Here is a 24,174-nt window from a genome sequence, read left to right on the forward strand (position 1 = left end):
TAGATCATGAGAAAATTTTGGCGTGACTTTATAAATACAAAAAGCATAATAAACAATCCTAATATCACCTTATTATTGAGATGAGTAATGATATAGTTACAAATTCTTGTATAAACTTATTTTGTATAAATTGATGTGACGTTAATTCATTGGTTGAATTGAATATCTTTTGACCCGCATGATTTATTTATATTATTTTATATTTTTATTCAATCAGTGAATTAATGTCACATCAGTTTGCATAAGATAAATTTATATAAAAATTTATTACCGTATCATCATCCTATTGAGATTTAGGGTTCAAATCTTTTCGTATATTTTCTCTTTCTTTCACTAGTTAATTTGATCATTTCCAAAATAGACTCACCAAACTAGGCCAGAAACCAACAATTTTTTTTCTTCTTTTTTTTTTTAAAGAAAAAAAAAAGTTTGGAAAAAGAGTATATATAAGCATGCATAGTGATAGAGAAAAAAGATCATTATCACCACAAACCTCCATAGTCTCCCTTTATATTGGCCACCTTCAAACACTATCATCACCTTTGTCGGCCGCTATTACCTTTCTTCTCTCTTCTCTGTCTCTCTCTCTCTGTCTCTCGTGTTTCTTGCAAAAGCTTCAAGCAATAATATTACACACAATACACAAACCCAAGCACACGCTTCTCTTCATCTCCATCATCAAATCTCTTTGAAACGATGAGACAAGAGGTTGCTCTACAACGAACCACTAGCACCTGCACCAGCAGAAGCTCGAAGAGAATCACACCATCTTCAAACTTCAACAGATCAACTTCAGTTTCGTCGTCGATACCCGAAAACGAAGAATGTTCAGGCAAGCTTCTAATAACAAGAGGCTCGCACTCACCGGTCTCTGTACAGCGTTTCAACAGAGTTCATTCAAGATTCACTTCGCTCGTCCGTTCACTTCTCAACATAATAGCTTTCCCCAATATAATTCTTCCCACGTGCAAATGGCTAAGCATGCCCACCCAGCTCTCCGTAACCCCCTCTCTAGGTCGTAAAGTCACCGGAACCCTATTCGGAAACCGCCGTGGGCATGTCAGCTTCGCCGTCCAGGACGATCCCCGGTCCGAACCGGTTTTACTGTTAGAGCTCGCCATGTCAACGGCCACCCTCGTCAAGGAGATGGCATCCGGTTTGGTCCGGATCGCGCTCGAGTGTGAGAAAGCCGGACCTGTTCAGGCCGGAAAGGGCCGGGCCGGGAGGTTGTTCCACGAGCCCATGTGGACTATGTATTGCAATGGGAGGAAGTGTGGCTACGCAACTTCCCGGGTGTGCGGGGGGTTGGATTGGCACGTGCTGACCACCGTGCAGAGCGTGTCGGTGGGTGCCGGCGTGATTCCGGTGGTGGAGGACGGGCGGAAGGCCGGCGCGTCGGAGGGGGAGCTGCTGTACATGAGGGCTAGGTTTGAGCGAGTTGTGGGCAGCCGTGACTCGGAGGCATTTTACATGTTGAATCCGGATAATAACGGCGGGCCTGAGCTCAGCATTTTTCTGCTTAGAATATGATGAATTAAAATTCATCAAATTATTGTTGTATTGTGATCTAATTAATTAATCTTTTTAGATGTTTAATTAATAGTTTTGATTAGGTCATTTGAAGTTGGAGGAGTTGAATGTTTTAGGTATTTGATTGTTGTACTTGTTTTTTTGTAATTTTTAAATAAACAAAACAAAACCCAAAAAAAAAAAAAATAGATAAAGTGAATGATGTATGAACAGGTTGCTTTTGTATCTTGTACCTTTTTTTTTTTTTTTTTGGCTACCTCCTTTATGTATTAGACAAACTTCACGTCACAATATTATCAAAGATTTAAGATGATCGATGCATGTCTCTGTGTATGTGCACCAGCGTGCGTGTGTAGCTTTAATGTAATAGAGCAAAAGTTAGCAGCACGCCTGTATATTTTGTCTTACCACAAAAAGTATGTATCAGGGATTTTGATTTTGATGTGGGGATTTTGAAAACCGAAGAGACCCTAAAATATTCTAAGTGTTGAAATGAATGAAAGTGACAATGTGATTCCTTTGGATATTCACTGTGTTTCAATTTTTGTTTTTTTTCTTGGACTCCATTACGCTGCCATTCCAAAAGAATAATCAATTAATATGAGTTCTTATTACTAGTCAGATTAAAAAACAAAAAAAAAAGATACGTGATTAATACTAGTTAAAAAGAATGAAATATTGATCAAACATTAGTTAACTATATATATAATATCGATCATAAGTTGTAAGATCATGCACTTAAGGTGATTTTAGATCAAGATTTGAAGACCCATTCATTGAAGAAACACTTTTTAGTTGTTATTGATCATACTTTTGACAATGATTTACTTGTAAATACCATATGAATTGTTTTTCTTTTTTTCTTTTTTAAGAAAACATGCTTTAAAAAGGGTGATTGATTCTAATGTTTTGAGTCATGTAATTTTAGAACAACAAACTTTGTGAATAAATTAATTTGACATTAGTTGGATAAAAGTATCACATGTTCCATGTGATTTTGTGTTTCGTTCAATGTACTATTTTGCATAAAGAGTCTGTTGTTTTAAATTTTTATTAGGCTAAAAATTTCACAATTAAGCATGAAGTCATCGTTATTTTTCTTTCTTGCTTTTTAGTTCTCTTGATCATCTTAAACACTGACGTTGTCTTAATAAAAGATCAATTTAATTATTTTTATCCTTACATCATAAAAGGATAATAATTAATGAGAAAATTATTTTTATTTTCACAAATTCTTATAGTTTTATAAAATAATAAATGTTTATGATTTGTTACCAATAATTTCTTAGTTGAGTTGGATAACATCTCCTCCTTTTTTCTATAAAGCGAAGTGTAAATCTATATTGTGAAAGTAAAACTAAAAAAAATATATTTATGATTTATTCACTTTGTTGATGTTCTTTTTCATCATAATATGATTGTTGAATTCAATATCATCTATCAGTGTTTTGGTGTGACTATTTTTGCAAAATTTTTGATGAGTTAAATATTTTATGTACTTTTGTTTCAAAAGAAATGATATTTCTTTTTATTTATTTATAATTATTTTAGGTGTCCATAACATTTTATAAAGTCCCACCATATTAACTACCACAAGAACACCCAAAAAAACCATCAAGTAAACAAAGTTATCTTTCTAATTACAAATCTTTAATTGAATTATAAATATACATGGTGTGATGGTGATATGTCATGGAATAAATTATTGAAAATTATTAAATTGCTTTGAGAAAATTTACATTTTTATATAAGTCGTACACTAAATACATAACGGCATGACACTACACATTTTGTTGGAGCTAATATAATCATTTTATGATATAAAAATAAATAGTTTGAACAAGTAAAAGGAGCCAAGTGATGAGAAAAAGAAATTATGAAGAACCTTATAATTGATAAATTGTGAGAATTATTAATTTATTTGAATCTTTGAAAACTACAATCACTTTTTTGAACATTAATGGGGTGCATGAAAACACAAAATGTAGGGGAAAATATCCCTACCCCATCAGATTTTAAAATTCTCTACATGTGCCTCTAAATATTTATAAAATGTCAAGTATGTAAATGGTGGAGTGGTCCCTTGTTATCGTTTTTCATGATGTTTTTGTATTTCTATCGAGTCTAACTTATTGCTTGGGCTTTCCTATTTATTCAAGTTCATGGATTATGAGGGATAATACACATTGCGTCCCCATTGAGGTTCAATTCAAAGAAACGGAGAATAAGTCAAAATTAGGGATGGCAAAAATCCCTATGGGGACAGGTATCTTTGGGGATTTTTTTCATTCGGGGAGGGTATGAACATAATTTCATACCCACTTTTTTATTAGGGGAATGGACAGAGAAATTTTTTTACCCAATTTCTTATTCAGGGAGGGGACGGGGATGAGGTGGAATCCCCATCCCCTACCCATTTCCCCATTTTAATTTTTAATTTTATTTTAATTTTTTTAAAATTACTAGTAAATAAATTATAAAATTTAAATTATAAAATTATAAATATTGGTAAAAATAAAAAATATCAAAATATTTATATTATTAAACTTGTAGGCCTAATTAACTAATTAAAGTCCTAAATTTTTATTTAGGACATTAAAAAGACCGAGTAGATTCTATTAGCCCAAAATTTTTTTAATTTTAATATTCTTTAAATATTTTAAACTTAAATCTATTTTTTATTTATTTTTAGATGTTATAATTGCCCACAATGAATCACAATTTTAATATCTAGTCTAATCTAATATAATATTTGCTCTTGATTTGCTTTAATTTAATTATTGTGTTGTAAAGGAAATAGTCCACATTTATAAAGTGCCCACGCCACCATTGAAAAAGTTAATTTTGAATCTAAATTCGATTTTATTTGTAACAATTTTGTATTAGACTATTAATTTGTTCATGATAGTTTGTAAAATAAGTTTGTATCCCTTGCATGCTGCGTTACTTACTAATTTAATGTATGTAACTTTTGTAATGGATATTAATGTAAGATATATTTCGAACTTTACTTTTATTTGAATTTTTTATTTTAATATGATTAACTCAAAATCGAAAAAAAAAATGTATTAGTTATTCGGAGATCGGGGACCCTCAGGGATCCCCTGTTATTATTCGGGGAGGGGATGAGGATTCTCTCAAGTAATTCTGATGGGGACGAGGAGGGGACGGGGACATACGCAAAATATCGGGGATGGGTACGGGGAGATTGGTTCCCTCCCCTCCCCTCCCCTCCCCTCCCCCATTGCCATCCTAGTCAAAATTTATAGTTTTGATTTACTTCCTATTCTTTCAACTTTCTTTTCCTAATTTTTCCTTAAGCTCTGACAATTCCTCAATAATTGTTCATGTTCCTTCTTACCTACAATATGACACATATTTACGTGTTTACTCCACAAAATCCCCGAACAATTTTCTGCACTTGAAAAAAAAAAATTTTGATTAAGTTTATCCATTAAGATTGATTTGTATTTGTAGTAACTTATTTTGTGCTTAAATGTAAAGCTTTAAAAAAAAATGCATGCACATTGGTAATTAGATTACCATTCAAAATATGTTTATGAAAATTATAATAGAATAGGCGGGCTAAAGCTAGCCTGCATGGCAGATCAAGCCCACATGCCACAGCCATTAAAAAACAATTTTAATTATGTGCATGCATAAATAATAATAATAATAATAATAATAATAATAATAATCAAGAGCTGGAGTTGCGCTGAAAAGTGCAACGCAGTGCAACTAATTAAGCCTAATTAGTCATTTATTGGGACACTTAATTAATTTGTATATGTCGAATGTGGATGAGGAAGCTACTAGCTACGCAAGATTGTTCGTGATTTTATTATTTGATCAGATTTCATTCAGGGAAGAAGATATTTAATCCATTAAACAAAATTTGAAGAAGTAGAAGATATTTTTAGATATTTAGGTAACTGCGGTATTTCGATTTTTTTAGCAAGATTTATGCTGAAAAGTGCAAGGCAGTACAATCACATAAGCCTTTTTTTTTTCCCTTTCTTTTATAATTATATTAATAATTATTGAGACTGTTAGGATTATGTGCATGTTAGGTTTCATCTAACTCTAGAAAACATATTATATTATAGAGTTCTTTTCTAATGTGGGCATTCTTATTTTTTTTTTATGCGGACACGCTTTTTATGAGATTGAATAGAGTTAGATTTTAATACTATTAAACTACGTGGCTTTATAATGTATTAAAAAATAACTCTTTTAATTTACACGGCTTAACAGTGTGCCCGTACTTAGAAAAATAAGTAACTCGGATCTGTTTGGTATTAAAGCGGTGTTATCTTTAAGCCATAGTTACATGCGATAAATAAAAAAGCTTACATTGTGAGATAAAAGATGATTGGAGTCTTTGTTTAGTAGTAATGTGTTATGACAGCTAAGTAAGCTTGGAGGGGGTAAAAAAAAAAGGGGATCGTTTGCTTCAATTTTGCGTTTGTCGTAGCGCAACACTTCCAGATGGAGCTTGAAAATATTATTTTTTAATGATGTTCGTTTAAAAGCTACAAATACAAGTCTTTATCAAAGACTTTATGATTATGGTTTTCCCAACTACAGATCTCCAGTAGTAGTGTTTGGCTTGAGAGAAAATCTCAGAGAAAATAATTTTTTGATTTCCAAAACTTTCATTCCATAACAAAGATGATTACATCACATATATTTATACTCACTAATCAATAACTAACTAAGAATTAAATCCAGCTAATCATTTGTTCAGTACACATTGTGTGAGTCATAACAAACTTTAACTAATTGTGCTGAGTTGGTAGTTTGGACTGTTGCATTGCTTAATAGCTTCTGATAGTTTGACTTGAGTTGACCCAAGCTCTGTTTTCTCATGCTCTGCATAATGTGTTGCCTTAATAGTCCTCGGGTCGGGCTTTTAGAGATGACGATGACAGAGAATCTAGTGTGGAAATAGTATAAAGTAAAACAGAAGTAGATTCTGAGAGAACTGAGAATGACCTATATTTAAATAGTTTGACTTGTTTAGGTTTAACATAGATGAGATTAGTGATACCACAATCGAGAAGGATGAAGAACCTAGTGATAACAATAAGAGGAGAATGAAGAAAAAAAGACAAATGAAACCAACTCCTAAACCTGTTGTTAGGACTAAGCCCCATAGAATATGATATATATATCACTATAACAAAAAAGAGAATAATTGATATTTAAAAACTGTCAAATAAAGGAATATTTGACAATTAAAAAGTGCCAAATATTCCTGTGTCAAATATGCTTATTTGACATTTAGCAAAATTGTCATTTATTTTTGTCAATTAATAATAATCAAGTATTTTTCACAATATAAGATTGTCAAATGTGTATGACACTTAATAATAGTCGTATGCATGTGACATTATTCAAAATGCTCAAATGCAAATGACTTGATAAAAATATCAAATATTATAATTTTTTTAAAAAAAGAAAATTACAATAGTGAAATTCCTTGTCTTGGGCTGCACATTATATATATTATAACATTGAAACCTGATAAAATTCAAAAAATTTCAACTAACTTCAAACACCATAATAAAGCATAGGAAACCTGAATTCATATTAACATATAAATGTATCAAATTTCTTAAGTATAAATCTAAAATAAGATGTTTCTAAAACTATACATTGAGCCTACAGTTAGCATTCCACGATCGGTCCAAAAGTTTTCCATGGCAGCGTTGTACATACAAAAGGAAAAGCTTTTAAATAAATTTCCATTAACCCAATAGATCTCATATTTTATAGCCCTTATATCCTCTTTGATTGTAAATGTGTCTTGGTCTTGAGATCTATATAACTCCGTGGCATAGCCCTACACGTCAAGAAACCAAAATTACTGCCATATACTACTGTTACTGTTTAAGGAAAGGCGAAAAAAGTAAGTCATGGTTACCAGTAAGGCATTGACAAATTTTGATTGAATTAACTGAGAGCTTCTATTATGAATCCAACTAGATGATATAGTTGACTTATGCAATGAAAGTATAAGATATCTATGCACAAAGAGAAGGAAAAATCTATGCATGAAAAATATTAACAATAAACTAATGTACTTCAATTGAATCATATGCTATTTACCTGCATTACTTGTCTCTTTTGTATTTTTTTTTTTCAAATCAAGTAACTAACATAAGTGGTCCAATCAAAGCGAATTTCGTTGATCTCATCTTCATTATAAGTATCTTTTTCATTAAATTGACATCAAAAGACAAAAAACTATGTTTATTTGTCACTCCTTCAATTTATAGACTTCATTTTAACCACATTTCCCTGTAAAATCTGCAATAAGTTTTTATGGGAATTTATCCCATTTGCAGAAATAGCCAGCCGAAGATTTCTTTTTTCTGCAGGGAAATCTGGCCATTTTTTATCCACTAGCCTCCATGACGGTGAGTCAGCTGGGTGATGCAGTTTGCCATCAATCACCCTTTCATTGGCATGCCAAGTTAAGTCTTTTACGGTTCAAGGAGATTGAAACATCCTCTTAAACCTTGGTATAAGAGGAAAATACCATAAGATTTTAGCAGGAATTCCCTTACTTTTCTTGGGACTCTTCCATCTTGACATTCCACAAGTGGGACATGCATGTATTTTTTCATATTCTAAGCCTAATGCAACCATAATCTTCTTTGCTTTATATACGGATAAAGGTATTTCATTTTTATCAGGAAGCATATCTGATAAACAACTTAGTAAATCTGAAAAACTTTTGTCTGACCATCCATTTCTTCCTTTTATGTTGTAAAGCCTTATTAAGGCAGATAACTTAGTGAATTTCACACAGCCAGGAAACAAAGGTTTTTCAGCATCTTTAAGTAGAGTTTCAAAAGACTTAAGGTCACCATTACAAGTGTCAAATGTCTCATTAACCATTTCTACTGTATCACCAGCTTCATCATCTTGTTGACTGCCATCAAATGAAGCTTTTACATTTGATGGTCGTCTACTAGAAGCTCCTTCTCCATGCCAAGTCCATGTTTGATAGTTTTGGTCAATACCTTTCCAATAAAGATGATTCCTTATCTCAACAGGTACATGAAAGACCAAATTACCACATGCTTGGCATGAGCATCTTAAAAGTTCAGGATTACTAGCATGAAGTATTGCAAACTTGAGAAAATCATTTACCCCATTTTCATATTCTATAGATCTTCTATCCATCAACATCTAAGATTTATCCATATTTAAATTATTAACTTTCCTGCAAATGCATCACATAATATTCATTTAGTTTTATTAATATTAAAAAATGATATTGTTTGCAACCACAAAAACAACTGATCAAATTATAGAATTAACCCCAAAAAATAAGGCAATGAGATCACAATTTTACTAATTAAGCAACTAGAGTGTGTCTAATATAGTTTCTACTACTGTATCTCTGTGATTGTTTGTCAAGAATCTAACAGATGTTATGAATAAAATAAATTGATTCTTTCAAAATTGAGAATGAAAGTGAAAATTATTTGTGCGTTCTTTGTTTGTTGAAAGAGAAAAGATATAAGACTTAGTATCAATTAAAAATCCAATTAATTGAGTATAACACTCAAATTATCAAACTAGAAAGAGAGAATTAAAAAAATTTATCAAAATTAAAAGAAAAAATACCTGAAATTCAAGAAGCAAATGAAGCTGACGCATGTTGAGTGTTAGAAAATGTATATTTATAAAGGAAAAAACCGTCATTTTACATTTCAAGTCTTACTAACAACCCTTACTTTTATGTACGGTACTATTCACGTGTACGGTACTATTCACGTGTATGGTACTGTATACGTTACTGTTCACGACACTGTTCACATAGACGGACCGATGACGTGGCATTGACTGATGAGGTGTCACGATCCTGTTGGACTAAAATTCTTATGTACTATTGATGGTGACGTGGCAGCATATCAGTGGACGAAAAATCTCGCGTACGGTGCATGCATCACACAGGATTATTTTCAACCAAACCGCGTTACTGTTCATCCGGGTCAAACCGCGTTACTGTTCAAAGTCGGGTCAAACCGTATTACTGTTCATCCGCGTGGTCAAACCGTGGACTGTTGACTGATGACGTGGCGCAATCCTGAGCGTCCAAACTGTTTTGAATCCGATGGCCATGATTTACTCCATGTATCTATAAAAAGGGGGCCTCTCCCCCCTAATTTGATATCTCTGAATCCATTTTTGAGATCCATTTTCTGTAATTCCTTCTCCATCTTGTATTTTCTTCGTATTTTAATAAATTTCCATTTCGCCCCTAGTTCAATTATGAGTGGCTAATTTTCTTTCAAGCTTGGGTTGAAGGTGAAGTCTCAACATGTGTCATGGGCTTAATTTGGTAAATTTATTTTCTCTTCCCCTCTAGTTTTTGTGGATGTTTTGACTTCTCGTCGACAAATAATAATAATCTTGTCTAGATACCGCCTTGGTTACACCGGCTCTCTAGTATAAGGTTATTATTATTTGGCACGATAAGCCCTTAGCACCATATTGATTAGAGCGTGGTTCATGAGGTGTGGATTCCCCCCTCATGATTTAATTGGCATTAATACGGATTATTTAGCCCATGATGCATGTTGATACGGATCCAGATACCCAAGTACGTCAATTTAATAGATTTTCTCTTCAATTTATTCTCTCTATTGCAATTCCAATTTTAGAATTTATTCTCGCCATTTTAATTTAAGTCTTAGCATATTCCAAATCATTTCCACCATAAATCCAACCACTCATTTACAAAATTAATTCTACATATAATTAAAATCCACCTCCTCGTGGGATCGACACTCGTCACAATTAGTCTATACTACAATAGATTCGTGCGCTTGCGAGTATATTAAAATTTGCACAACATGTTTTTGGCACCGTTGCCGGGGAGGTAAGTAATTTTAATTCATAGAATTAATTTTGTGAATAATTTCTTTTATTTATTTTATTGTATTTTTTATTTAAAAAAAAGTGAATCCGCATTTAGAGGTTAGTAAGTTCTTTTCTCTTTCTCTTCTTTAAAATTATGTAATTTAATTTTCAATTTATTTTTCTTTGTAATTTATTTTATTTTATTTTAATTAATTTAATTTTTAGTTAATTTCTTTCACGTATTTATTTTTGTGTATTTTTATAAAAAGGTTGTAATAGAGCAATAAGGTTAGTATCGTAATTTCTCCCTCTTCTTTATTTTTATTTGTTTTGTTCCCATCTTTATTTTTATTTTATTTGTTTTGCATGCATGGTCGTAGGTCATTATTACCCAATCTTGAACCTATAGACCTTGAACTTGAGAAAACACTTCGCACACACAAACATATTAAAAATAAAATGGATTTGCAACCACAGGAGAGGCCATTTAAGGACTACTTCAGTCCTTTAGCTAATTTGAGCACATCATGCATAAGATACCCTAATGTAGCTGCTAGGAGCTTTGAACTAAAACCTAGTGTGCTAAATTGTCTCCCCACATTTTATGGCCTAGAAAATGAGGATCCATATAATCATCTGAATGATTTTCATGCCATTTGTCAAACTTTTAAATATGAAAATTTTTCAGACGATGATGTTAAACTCAGATTATTCCCATTTTCTTTAAAGGATAGAGCTCGTTCATGGCTTAATACATTGCCTGCTAATAGCATTGCATCATGGGAACAAATGGTAACGAAATTTTTGAATAAATATTTCCCAGTGCATAAAACCAATGCTATTCGCAGGGAAATCTCAGAGTTTACCCAGAGAGAGGACGAGCAATTTTTCGAAACGTGGGAGCGATTCAATGGGCTAATCTTGAAGTGTCCACATCATGGGTACGAGAAATGGCACCAATGTCAATACTTTTTGGAGGGATTACTACCGAATGTGCAAGAATGGCTAATGGCAACAAGTGGAGGAGAGTTAATGTCAAAAAGTGCATCAGAGATTTGAGAATTCTTCCAGCGACAAGCGGATAATTCCCAACAACGGAGTCGATCACTCAGGAATACTAGAAGAATTAAAGGAGTAAATGAGGTTCACATTAGCGAGTCAAGTTCAGAAATTAAAGAAGTCAAAGCGATAATTGAAGGTCTCTCTCGACAAATAGCATCGTTATCGACTGCTAAATCAACAGAGCCACATGACCATGACTCATACTCAGATCAAGCCAATGCCATAGGTGTAATGAGAAAACCATCGAATTACAACCCATACTCCAACACATATAACCCTGGATGGAGAGACCACCCCAATTTTTCATGGTCTTAAGGATTCCAACAGAACGGACCAGCAGCTCCAGCTCCACCAATTCCACAAAATCCTCAAGCCTCTCAGCCACTATTTAGACCATACAATCAGAACCAGAACTACACTCAGCCCAGACAATGGGAGGATGCATTCCAGAATTTCAAGAATGTTACTCACTCCACGATTGAGCAACAGAACCGCACCATTGATGGACTACGAAATGAGTTGAGAGCAGGCTTAAATTCACAAGCCCAATCAGTTTCAAGCCTTGAGAAGATGGTGGGACAACTTGCTTCTTCAGTTCAGACTTTGGCAATGACTGTTGAGAAAGGCAAATTTCCAAGTCAACCAGTGCCTAACCCTAAAGGAGTACATGAAGCAAGTACTAGTTCACCACAGCAGCATGGAGAGGTCAAAGCTGTCATGACCTTGCGAAAAGGAAAAGAAGTCGACAACAAAGTGGAGATGCCGGTGACAAAAGAAAATCAAATTGTGCCTGTGAATGTTGAGGAATCATCACCGGAGGAGAAAGAAGAAAGCAACCCACGAGAATACGTTCCCAAAGCTCCATTTCCTCAGAGGTTAGCTAAAGGAAAAAAGGGAAAATCCACAGGTGAGATTCTTGAAATCTTTAAACAGGTAAGTGTTAACATCCCTTTACTTGATGCTATAAAGCAAGTTCCATCTTATGCCAAGTTTCTTAAAGACCTTTGTACTAAAAAGAGGAATATGCATGTTCAAAAGAAGGCATTTTTAACAGAAAACGTTAGTTCTATACTCCAACATAAAATTCCTTTAAAATGCAAAGACCCAGGCTCCCCAACTATCTCATGTAGTATAGGGAACCACACAATTGAGAATGCTTTGTTGGATTTAGGAGCTAGTGTAAATTTGTTGCCTTATTCAGTATTTGTGAAACTTGGATTGGGAGAATTACACCCAACTCCAGTGGTGTTACAGCTTGCAGTTCGGTCCACGAAAATACCTCGTGGTATTGTGGAGGACGTGCTTATCCAGGTAGACAAGTTTTATTTTCCTGTTGATTTCATTGTAATTGACACTCAACCAATACAGGATTCAAGGAAGCACATCCCCATTATTCTAGGCCGACCTTTCTTGGCAACTGCGGATGCTCACATTCAATGCAGGATCGGAAATATGCAGTTGTCCTTCGGCAACATGACTATGGAGCTGAACATCTTCAACATTGCCAAACAACCTCACAGTGCAGATGATGGAATTGTTGATGTGGATTTAATTGAAGCATTAGTTGATGATACTTTTATTTCAAACCTTAGTGATGATCCTTTACAAATATGTTTAACTCACTTTGGTTTGGATTTTGATATTGACAGATCAGTCGATGAGGTCAACGCCCTACTTGACTCCGCACCATCTATGGACACTAATAAATGGAAGTCAAGAGTTGAACAACTAGCACTATCAGAGAAGAAACTCATCCCATCATCAGAATCACCACCGAAACTCGAGCTCAAACCATTACCCAACACTTTGGAATATGCGTTTTTGGGAGAAGAAAGTACTCTACCGGTAATCATCTCATCATCCCTAAATGACGAACAAAAAGGTAAGTTGTTGGATGTTTTAAAAGAGCACAAAGGGGCATTAGGATGGACCATAGCAGACATTAAAGGTATAAACCCAGTAGATTGCATGCATTACATTCACCTTGATGAAAATGCTAAAACTACTAGGGAGATGCAACGTCGGTTAAATCCTAACATGAAAGAAGTTGTTAGAACTGAAGTCCTTAAGCTATTAGATGCAGGTATCATTTACCCAATTTCTGATAGTTCATGGGTCAGTCCTGTGCAAGTTGTCCCCAAAAAGTCAGGAGTCACAGTAGTTACGAATGCTGATAATGAATTGATACCCACTAGAGTGACTACAGGATGGCGTGTATGCATTGATTATAGGAAGTTGAATTCTGTCACACGTAAAGACCATTTTCCTTTACCATTTATTGATCAAATGCTTGATAGATTAGCAGGCCATGAATTTTATTGCTTTCTAGATGGCTACTCAGGATATAATCAGATTCCCATAGCACCAAAAGATCAAGAGAAAACTACTTTCACTTGCCCTTTTGGCACATTTGCATATAGGAAAATGCCATTTGGATTATGTAATGCACCTGCTACATTTCAACGATGCATGTTAAGCATTTTTTCTGATATGGTTGAACGATTCCTTGAAGTCTTTATGGATGACTTTTCTGTCTTTGGTAATTCATTTGATCAATGCTTACATCATCTAACACTAGTTCTGCAGAGATGTATCGAGAAGAACTTAGTCTTAAATTGGGAGAAGTGCCATTTTATGGTAAAACAAGGTATTGTTCTCGGTCACATCATTTCGAGCAAAGGTATTGAGGTTGACAAAGCCAAGGTGGATCTCATTTCTAATCTTTCTCCACCTAAAACAGTCAGAGAAGTAAGATCTTTCCTTGGGCATGCTGGTTTCTATAGACGTTTCATTAAAGATTTTAGCAAAGTTTCTAGACCCTTATGCAATTTACTTGCTAAGGATGTACCTTTTGTCTTTGATGATTCATGTCTTATGGCGTTTGAAAAATTAAAACAGTTGTTGACATCATCACCCATCATTCAGGCCCCAAACTGGAGCTTACCATTTGAGCTCATGTGTGATGCATCTGATTATGCAGTAGGAGCAGTATTAGGACAAAGAGTTGATCAAATTCCCCACGTTATTTACTATGCTAGTATGACATTGAATGATGCACAATTGAACTATTCAACTACTGAAAAAGAAATGCTAGCAGTAGTGTTTGCATTAGAGAAATTTCGATCTTATCTCATTGGTTGTAAAATAATTATATTCACGGATCATGCTGCTCTTAAATATCTTCTCACAAAGAAAGATGCAAAAGCTAGACTAATTCGTTGGGTGTTACTTTTACAGGAATTTGACTTGGAATTCAAAGATAAGAAAGGGACAGAAAATGTTGTGGCGGACCACCTCTCTCGTCTCCATTTTGACACAACTACAGAGCCATTACCATTAAATGAGTCATTCCCTGATGAACAATTGATGAATGTGGAAGTATTACCGTGGTATGCTGACATCGTGAATTATCTTGTTACAGGTCAACTTCCAGAGCATTGGACCAAACAAGATAAGGCTAAATTCTTTGCAGAGATAAAGAATTTCTTTTAGGATGACCCGTATTTGTTCAAGTATTGTGCTGATCAAATTGTTAGACGATGTGTCCCAGAAAATGAAATTCAGAATATTCTTTCATTCTGCCATGAACAAGCTTGTGGAGGCCATTTCAGTGCTAAGAAAACAGCGACTAAAGTTTTACAATGTGGTTTCTATTGGCCATCTATATTTCGAGACGCTTACACTTTCTGTTCTTCATGTGATAGGTGTCAACGAATGGGGAGCATTACACGAAGGAACATGATGCCACTAAATCCAATTTTAGTGGTTGAGATTTTTGACGTATGGGGTATCGACTTCATGGGACCCTTTCCCCCATCTTTTGGCCATCAATACATATTGCTTGCTGTTGACTACGTATCAAAATGGGTAGAAGCAATTCCATGCAGAACTAATGATCACAAGGTGGTGATAGGATTTTTGAAAAGCAACATTGTCTCGCGCTTTGGATTCCCTCGAGCAATAATCAGTGATGGTGGTGCCCACTTTTGTAACAAAGCATTCAAAGCTCTTTTGACAAAGTATTCAATCACACACAAAGTGGCAACTCCGTATCATCCGCAAACCAGTGGCCAAGTTGAGATATCCAATCGAGAAATAAAGCACATATTAGAAAAAACGGTGAGGCCAGACAGGAAAGATTGGTCATTAAGACTTGATGATGCATTATGGGCATATAGAACGGCTTTCAAGACCCCGATTGGGATGTCACCCTACAGGCTAGTATATGGAAAAGCTTGCCACCTACCTGTGGAACTCGAGCATCGTGCGTATTGGGCCATCAAGAAATTCAATTTTGACATGCAGCAAGCCAGCTCAGAAAGAAGATTACAGCTGGCAGAACTTGAAGAAATTCGCAATGATGCATATGAAAATGCCAAGATTTACAAGCAACGAATGAAAGTCTTCCATGATAAGCAAATTATGAGAAAATCGTTCACTCCAAGTCAGAAAGTGCTTTTATTCAATTCTCGCTTGCACCTATTCCCAGGTAAGTTACGCTCTCATTGGTCTGGCCCATTTATTGTTCATACTGTTTTTCCACATGGGGCAATTGAAATTAAGGACCCAAAGAACGGTGTCACATTTAAAGTTAATGGTCAAAGATTAAAGCCATATCTAGAATACCAACCACATGGAAAAGACATCGAAATAAATTTGAGTGACCCACCAAATTTGAATTGATTTTTTTTCAGTGATTTGATTTTTTTTTCTTTCTTTCTTTATTTTATTCTTTTGCTAATTGAAATTATTTTTGCATAAGTGTGTTTTTTTAACTATTAAGTTTTCTCTTATCATTTTTAATCATGAGTCTCATACTTAGACCATTCCTCCTGAACATTCTTAAACCACTTCAACGTGTCAAAACTCATCTCAAAAGGCAGATTCGATTTTGTAAAACACAACGCATTTGGGTTCTACAACCACCAGAGTTAGTAGCCTATGTTGAGGGTTTAGAACGCCAACTCCGAGACATTGAGAGAAGTGTTTACGACATCCAGTTGGAGCTTGAGGTAAATTCAATAAGAGGACGATTTTAATTTTCTTTGTGTGTTTTAATTTGTTTTTCTATTTGTGTGCTTTAGTTTGTTACCCCGGTGAAGTGGCGGATAACGGTACTCCGTGACAATCAAGTCGGTTACTTCAGTTTCCCATAATAACTGATATTCTGAGGCGAAGGTATGGACAGAAACGAGATTCTAGCGAAGCTTCACAAGCGATTCCCTTCACTTCCTCAGAATGCCCTCCTTACGATCTATAAAGCTCGGTCCGAACGCATGCGATTACTCATGAGGAATAACATACCTGCTGACATCCGTTGGTTAATCGAGGCTAAAGTACGATCGGCAGGTGAGTTACCTCCAAAATTTATTGCATTCATGCCTGGTTGTGGTAAAGGAAATTATGCAAGAAAACGACGAGCTCGAAGAATTTCTGTTGCTTGTCATAAGTGTGCCAGAATGAGTTGCAATAAAAACCCATGTTCTTTAGGAATGATGTCTGATAACATGGAAGATAAGATTCAATTCATTAGGGATGGCTTGAATAAGGAGTCATTGGATGATATCATTTTGTCTCTTGAAACGCATCCCAGTGGATATGTGCAAGGAGCGATTCTCCAGTTATGGCCATTATTCCAGAAAGAGCATGCACGATATAGTCTCGGGAATCTGACTATAAACGACCCTGTTTGCCAGTTTATAAGAGAACTGGATAAGAAGCCTATCCTCGACCCATAGAGGGCGTTCAAGCCGTTTCTGGACGTAAAACCAGAGGAAGATGTGAGCCACAGTCGCAACTACCTGTAAATATCCTTTTACTTTATTGTTATTTTATTTCACTATTGTCTTATTGTTTGCATTATTGTCTTTAATCATTTTATTACTGTTTGCTTTTTCCTTTTTACTGTTTCTTTTTTGACTCGCGAGCCACGTGCTTTACCCGTTATTTGACACTGACATGTTACCTCATACACAACTGTGACCCACTGTCACCAAGACTCTTAAATGTGATTTCCTTTTTGTCAAGCACTCACAAATTGTTTTCGAGAAGTATCACAATGGCAGCTACTCCCAATAGACAATTCAAGAACATTTGTGTGCTTTCTGGATTTACCTATGGCAAACATAAAGAGTTCGTTGAGGCAGCTATAGATCTTGGTCGAAGCATAGCAGCGAGAAAATTACACTTGGTGTATGGAGGAGGTAACCGAGGATTATCAAAAATGGTCTCAGAAGCAGCTTTTATCAGAGGAAGTCAAGTGTTAGGCATCATCCCAAGAGTTCTAAAACCATTGGGCAGTTCGTCTGACTCATCAACTGGAGAAGAGTTAGTCATCTCAGGTATGCAAGAAAGAATAACTGAAATGCTTAATCATGCTGATGCTTTTATTTTCCTTCCAGGAGATCTTGCAACACTAGAGGCACTTATCACCCTAGCATCTTGGGCCCATCTGCACATCCACCAAAAACCCATCGGTTTGTTAAATGTCAATAAATTTTATGATGGCTTTATCGCATTTCTTAACCATGCAATAAAAAACTATTTCATTCCCGCTAATGTGAAAAAACTCTTTATTTGTGCTCACACTGCTAATGAGCTACTTGATCTGTTACAAGCTTATAAACCGGAGCCAAACCCCTGGACCTTTGTGTTGGAGCGCCCAAATAATGATGGTAACAGTAGCCGCAGTAAGAAGTACAAATTAGATTTAACTCTCCGCTTGTAAATATTATTTTCTGTGTTGCACCACCCAGGTGATGTCTTCTAAACTCTACTTCTTTCCTTTCAAACATTGAGGACAATGTTTCGTTCTGGTTGGGGGGAGGGAATAGTCGACAATTGTGGAATTTTGGTTAAGTTTTTACTAATTTTTGTTGTAGAAACTAACTGTTGCTAACTTTTTGTGTCGAAGATGGCTGAATATGGAGTGTAGTGACTCTAGAAACGCATCTTCATCGTAAAAAAAAAAAGTAAAAAACTAAAAAAAAAATTTCAGACATTTTCTTTTTCTTTATTATATATTTATGTTTATTTTTCTTCTTTTTAATTTCTCCTCTATCAATATACATTTTCCAACTTTTGAGTCGAAGATGGCTGAATATGGAGTGTAGTTCCTCTAGAAACGCATCTTTTTTAAAATAAAAATAAAAAATTATTTTCGTTTTCTATCATTTTACGTGTAACTTTTCTAATTAGTTTTTATGCATCATTTTCACATTTCTGCATGCATATTTTCCTTTCATGTTTAGAATAGGTTGGGGGGTAGAATGTTGTTTAAAAAAAAAAAAATTTGTGTGATTTGTTTTAACATTGGGTGACATGATTAATTTTAAATTTTAGTATTTGTATTATCTTTGGTCTTAAGTGATGTTACATTATGTTTGCTACTCTACATGTTGATGTCGGAGACATATATGAGTTGCTTGAAGGAATGAACATGTCATAATAAGTACCAAGTGAGTTTTTGAGCCTATCATTTTTCTTGGAGAGTAACCCTTTTGCCCATTCTCTATACAGCTTAGCAGTTTATTATTTTATACACGATCTCTAAATTTCTTTTGAGTTAACCCTAAAACAAAAAAAATTGTAAAATAAAAAAAAAGAGAAAAAAAATGTGTTGCTACATTAGGAGGCCCATCTAACTAGTAGACATGGATAATTATTTAGAGCCCTAAAAGACGATGGAAATGTCATCTTTGATCCGTTTGAGCCTTTCTAGCCATCCCTTTTATTAAATATCCATAGTTACCCCTTTTGAGCCTTTAAAAAAAAAAAACATTTTCTTTGTCAACTTATCATCTTGACCCACTCCGATTTGGAGTATTACCCGATATTTTATAAGTTCCATCACCTATTTATGTTTGAGAAAAATATAAATAATTATTTTGTTCAGTGAAGTTATGCAAAAAAAAAAACAAAAAAAAAAAACAAAAACAAAAACAAAAGTTGTTGTTTCAAAAGAATAAAAATAAAAATAATAGGTGAAATCCACCTTGCAACTTCCAAAAAAAAAAAAAATTCTCTGCATTTTTCTCAAACATACACTTTGTTTTCCTTATTTCCCTTCTTTGTTAACCATGTCCCTAGCCTACGTTACATCCTAATAAAAGTCCTTCTTGATTTTAGGAAACTATAATTCGAAGTAGAAGCTAGTTATATAGGCTAAAAAGATGTAGTGATGCATAATTAAATAAAAAAAAAGATAAATAAAGTGGGTTGACTTACATTTTATTTGACTTGAGATCGTATTATTTCTAAGCTGAGGGCATATTTATTTCATCTTGGTGAGAGAATGTGATATCACTTCTTTATTATTTTCTCTCTCAATTACCATTCATTGGAGTGACTATTTTTATTGGGTTTAATTTATTTGTGAGAGTGTCACTACTTCCAGTGAGATTTTGGGGTTTGACATGTCATTCTTGAAAGTAGCTATAACAAAGTCTACTGAGCTAATTCATGTGGATGGTTGATGTGGGTGTGATGTTGCTTTAGACTGGAGATAATGCTTATACTTTTATTTGATTGCTATCATTAATCTGATTGAATAAACACGAGTGTTTCTAAAAAAAAATCATTTTGAATTTGAATTTTGTTTTCGCTTTATTTGCTATGGACTAGCAATAAGCTGGTTGGGGGGTGTGTTGAGTGTTAGAAAATGTATATTTATAAAGGAGAAAACCATCATTTTACATTTCAAGTCTTACTAACAACCCTTACTTTTATGTATTTAACCTTCTTGTGATTTAATTACATGTGTTTTATTTTAATTAAGTATTTTATGTATTTTAGGGGCATCATAGTCATTTCACAATAAACGAGAAATCAGATGGCAAAACGGACATCACTTTTGAACTCAGGACGGTCGAAAACCTTAGGAGGAGCATAAAAGGAAAAATGGCACTGTTCACATGTACGGTACTATTCACGTGTACGGTACTGTATACGTTACTGTTCACGACACTGTTCACATAGACGGACCGATGACGTGGCATTGACTGATGAGGTGTCACGATCCTGTTGGACTAAAATTCTTATGTACTATTGATGGTGACGTGGCAGCATATCAGTGGACGAAAAATCTCGCGTACGGTGCATGCATCACACAGGATTATTTTCAACCAAACCGCGTTACTGTTCATCCGGGTCAAACCGCGTTACTGTTCAAAGTCGGGTCAAACCGTATTACTGTTCATCCGCGTGGTCAAACCGTGGACTGTTGACTGATGACGTGGCGCAATCCTGAGCGTCCAAACTGTTTTGAATCCGATGGCCATGATTTACTCCATGTATCTATAAAAAGGGGGCCTCTCCCCCCTAATTTGATATCTCTGAATCCATTTTTGAGATCCATTTTCTGTAATTCCTTCTCCATCTTGTATTTTCTTCGTATTTTAATAAATTTCCATTTCGCCCCTAGTTCAATTATGAGTGGCTAATTTTCTTTCAAGCTTGGGTTGAAGGTGAAGTCTCAACATGTGTCATGGGCTTAATTTGGTAAATTTATTTTCTCTTCCCCTCTAGTTTTTGTGGATGTTTTGACTTCTCGTCGACAAATAATAATAATCTTGTCTAGATACCGCCTTGGTTACACCGGCTCTCTAGTATAAGGTTATTATTATTTGGCACGATAAGCCCTTAGCACCATATTGATTAGAGCGTGGTTCATGAGGTGTGGATTCCCCCCTCATGATTTAATTGGCATTAATACGGATTATTTAGCCCATGATGCATGTTGATACGGATCCAGATACCCAAGTACGTCAATTTAATAGATTTTCTCTTCAATTTATTCTCTCTATTGCAATTCCAATTTTAGAATTTATTCTCGCCATTTTAATTTAAGTCTTAGCATATTCCAAATCATTTCCACCATAAATCCAACCACTCATTTACAAAATTAATTCTACATATAATTAAAATCTACCTCCTCGTGGGATCGACACTCGTCACCATTAGTCTATACTACAATAGATTCGTGCGCTTGCGAGTACATTAAAATTTGCACAACAACGCAAGCTGAACTTCTTCGTGGGTTCTTCAAAAGAGAGAAGGGAGATGAAATTTAAAATTAAGTGATTGATGAAAAAATGAGAGGTGACTGTCATATATAATGAGAATGAAAATGTATGAAACAGACCAAATTGAAACAATAATCACTTCACTTCTTAGAGTGAGTTTACAGACTCAGTAAATAAAATCTCATTAATTAATAAAAATTAATAACATTACTTCTAATCTGCAAGAAATTTGAGAATTGTTACAGTTCTGTAATTTTCCTTTGTTAAAATGTATTAAACAGACCAAATTGAAGCTAAGTGCATTATGTTAATATTATTACAAGAAATATCTCAATAAGATGCTTGTTAAAAACAAAAATAATCTTTTAAAGAGACATTTCATCAAACAAGTAATGTGCATTCAAATAGCATAACAGATACAACACTTGGAATCAATTAAATCAACCCTAGATTGTTTAAAAATACAAATAATTCAACTATAACCCTAAAATTATCAAACTAGAAAGAGAGAAGTAGAAAAAAATTATCAAAATTAAAGGAAACAATACCTGAAATTCCAGAAGCAAATGAGGCTAAAGCAAGCTGAAATTCTTTGTGCGTTCTTCTTCGAGAGAGGATGGAGATGAAATTTGAAATTGAGTGATTGATAAAAAATGCGAGGTGATTATTGAAAAGAAAGTAAGGGGAACGAGTTTGAATTTTCTTAAAAGAAACAAATATGTTCTAAGAACGAAACAAAGGCAGTCTAGTGCTTTTTTTTTTTCTTAAGTCCATAAAAGGGAAAAGTAAATAGTAATTATTCAATAAATATATAATATATTTGCCACTTATTTGGTCAAACGTCATAAGTATTTGAGGTTTAAATAAATTGTCATTTATATCACAATTACTCAAATTTTCACAAAATGTCATATATATTTGATATTTCTTAAAAAATGTCAAATATTCTGTTTTTTCTTGTAGTGTATATGGACATGATAGAGTCAATTCTTGGAGAGGACGACCTTGAGGCCTTGAGAGAAAAATAGAATATCTCAAATGAGGTACGGATCATATTTACCCAGAAGAGGAGAGAGACCAAGTAACACACTCGAGGGCATAGTGGCTATGTGCACAATATTTTTTTTATTGTGGGATGAGGTTGCCTATACAACCTTGTTTTAGAAAAATATTGTGTTCATTAAGTCTAGCCCCTTGTCAATTAGCTTTAAATGGGCGGAGAATCTTAGGTGGCATGTATGTATTGTGGGTAAGAGCTGGTTTACCCAAGCCCACTTTTTAAGAGTTAGATAGATGCTTCAAAATGAAAAGTAATTCGAAGAAGCACGATGGTTGGTATTATTTGTCAGTATAGCCTGTTGAAACTAGATTTACCGACCATAAATAAGATTTCAAAGATTGGTAGTTCTAAGTTTGTGGAAAATGGGGTCATTATTAATAGAATTTGAAGTATGGGGTATCATAGATTTTTAGGGAACCGGGTTTGACTCTTATAAAAGGTCTTTTTCTTTATTTTGAGAGTTAGTTTTAGAAAATAACTTATGATATGCTGATACAACTTTGTGGGAAGACCAGCCAAAAACAACAGCTCGGTATCGATCTCATATCAGAGGAGCTTGGCAACATCATCAGTCATACACAGACCTGCTGAGATTAGAAAGTTTGCAGGTGTGTAGACTTGTTCCTTTGCACGAGGCAGGCAGAAACAAGTCATTCAGAGAAAAAAGAAAGGTATAAATTTTGTTAGTGTAGGTTTTTGGTTTTAAAAGATCATATCATTATTTGATTTTATGGAGCAGAAAAAATGTCATCAGGAATTCTTGCGCGATTGAAAAGTTAAAGGAAAGAACAATCAGAAGGAGTTCCAAATAAGAAGAACCGGTTATAGCTTTACCAGCCTGAGGATCATCAATGCAGAAATCTATTATGGTTGTTTGTTTAAATGTAACAGCAACTGCTTTTCAGACTTCATCAATTCCCAGTGAAGCAACTATAAAGCCTAGCCAAACTATTGTGGAAGCAGAGAGAAGGGAAAAAAGATAAAGATTTGAGCATACTCGGCATGTAGTGCATTATGCTGAAGCCCATGTGAATAAGGAGAAGGCTGAGGAGCTCTACTAGCTCTCAGTTATAGATGCCTGGGAACAAAGCAGCAGTAAGAGGTAAAATAATGTATGACTTGTTTGACATTAGAAGTTGCAATATTAATTCGTGCACCTATTAGGCCAATTATCTACATGTGAAATATGTTCCAAAAGGAAATGGAGACCCTGAATGAAGAGCAGAGCTGGACTTGGCCGAGAAAGGAAGCTTAAGAAAAAGGTCAAAAGAGCTAGAGAGCGATTTGTGTAGGGTTGAAGAGTTAAGGAAACAGATTTCACTTTTTGAGAACATACTCTTGGAGAAAGATAAAACTACAGCTAATTAGAGAGAGATAATTAATCAGCTAAATAACGAGCATCAACTGAAGTATAATAAGGGGATTCTTCCTGGCCTTGAATCCCCTTTAAGTTTTGTTCTCGAGAAATATCTTAACTCAGATGTCTCGAGTATCAAAAAAGAGATGGAGGAATCAAAAGCTGAGATACAGGGGAAGGTTGGCTCGAAAGGAGATCAAAATGGTCATGGAAGAAGTGATCAAGTGCAAAAAGATCAACTGCCAGGCAATGATTTGCAGAGA

At 34.6% G+C, this 24,174-nt stretch overlaps 1 protein-coding gene and 1 non-coding gene across 2 annotated transcripts; one reads left to right on the plus strand and one right to left on the minus strand.

The window, feature by feature from the left end:
* The first annotated feature begins 565 nt into the window (after nucleotides 1-565).
* LOC18031299 (protein MIZU-KUSSEI 1) lies at nucleotides 566-1,530 on the plus strand. Its single transcript, XM_006421249.2, has one exon. The coding sequence runs from the start codon at nucleotides 697-699 to the stop codon at nucleotides 1,528-1,530; it is 834 nt and encodes a 277-aa protein (XP_006421312.1). The 5' UTR covers nucleotides 566-696.
* A 9,720-nt stretch (nucleotides 1,531-11,250) lies between these two features.
* LOC112095507 lies at nucleotides 11,251-11,354 on the minus strand. The gene has a single exon (XR_002903880.1). It is a non-coding gene; the product is annotated as a small nucleolar RNA R71 (small nucleolar RNA).
* Nucleotides 11,355-24,174: the final 12,820 nt, after the last annotated feature.

The sequence above is a fragment of the Citrus clementina genome, unplaced genomic scaffold (genome assembly GCF_000493195.1).
Source record: "Citrus clementina cultivar Clemenules unplaced genomic scaffold, Citrus_clementina_v1.0 scaffold_9, whole genome shotgun sequence".
Lineage (NCBI taxonomy): Eukaryota > Viridiplantae > Streptophyta > Magnoliopsida > Sapindales > Rutaceae > Citrus > Citrus x clementina.

Bases quoted from the DNA above. Each gene is read 5' to 3' on its own strand.
- LOC18031299 (XM_006421249.2), top strand. From the start codon at position 697: ATGAGACAAGAGGTTGCTCTACAACGAACCACTAGCACCTGCACCAGC.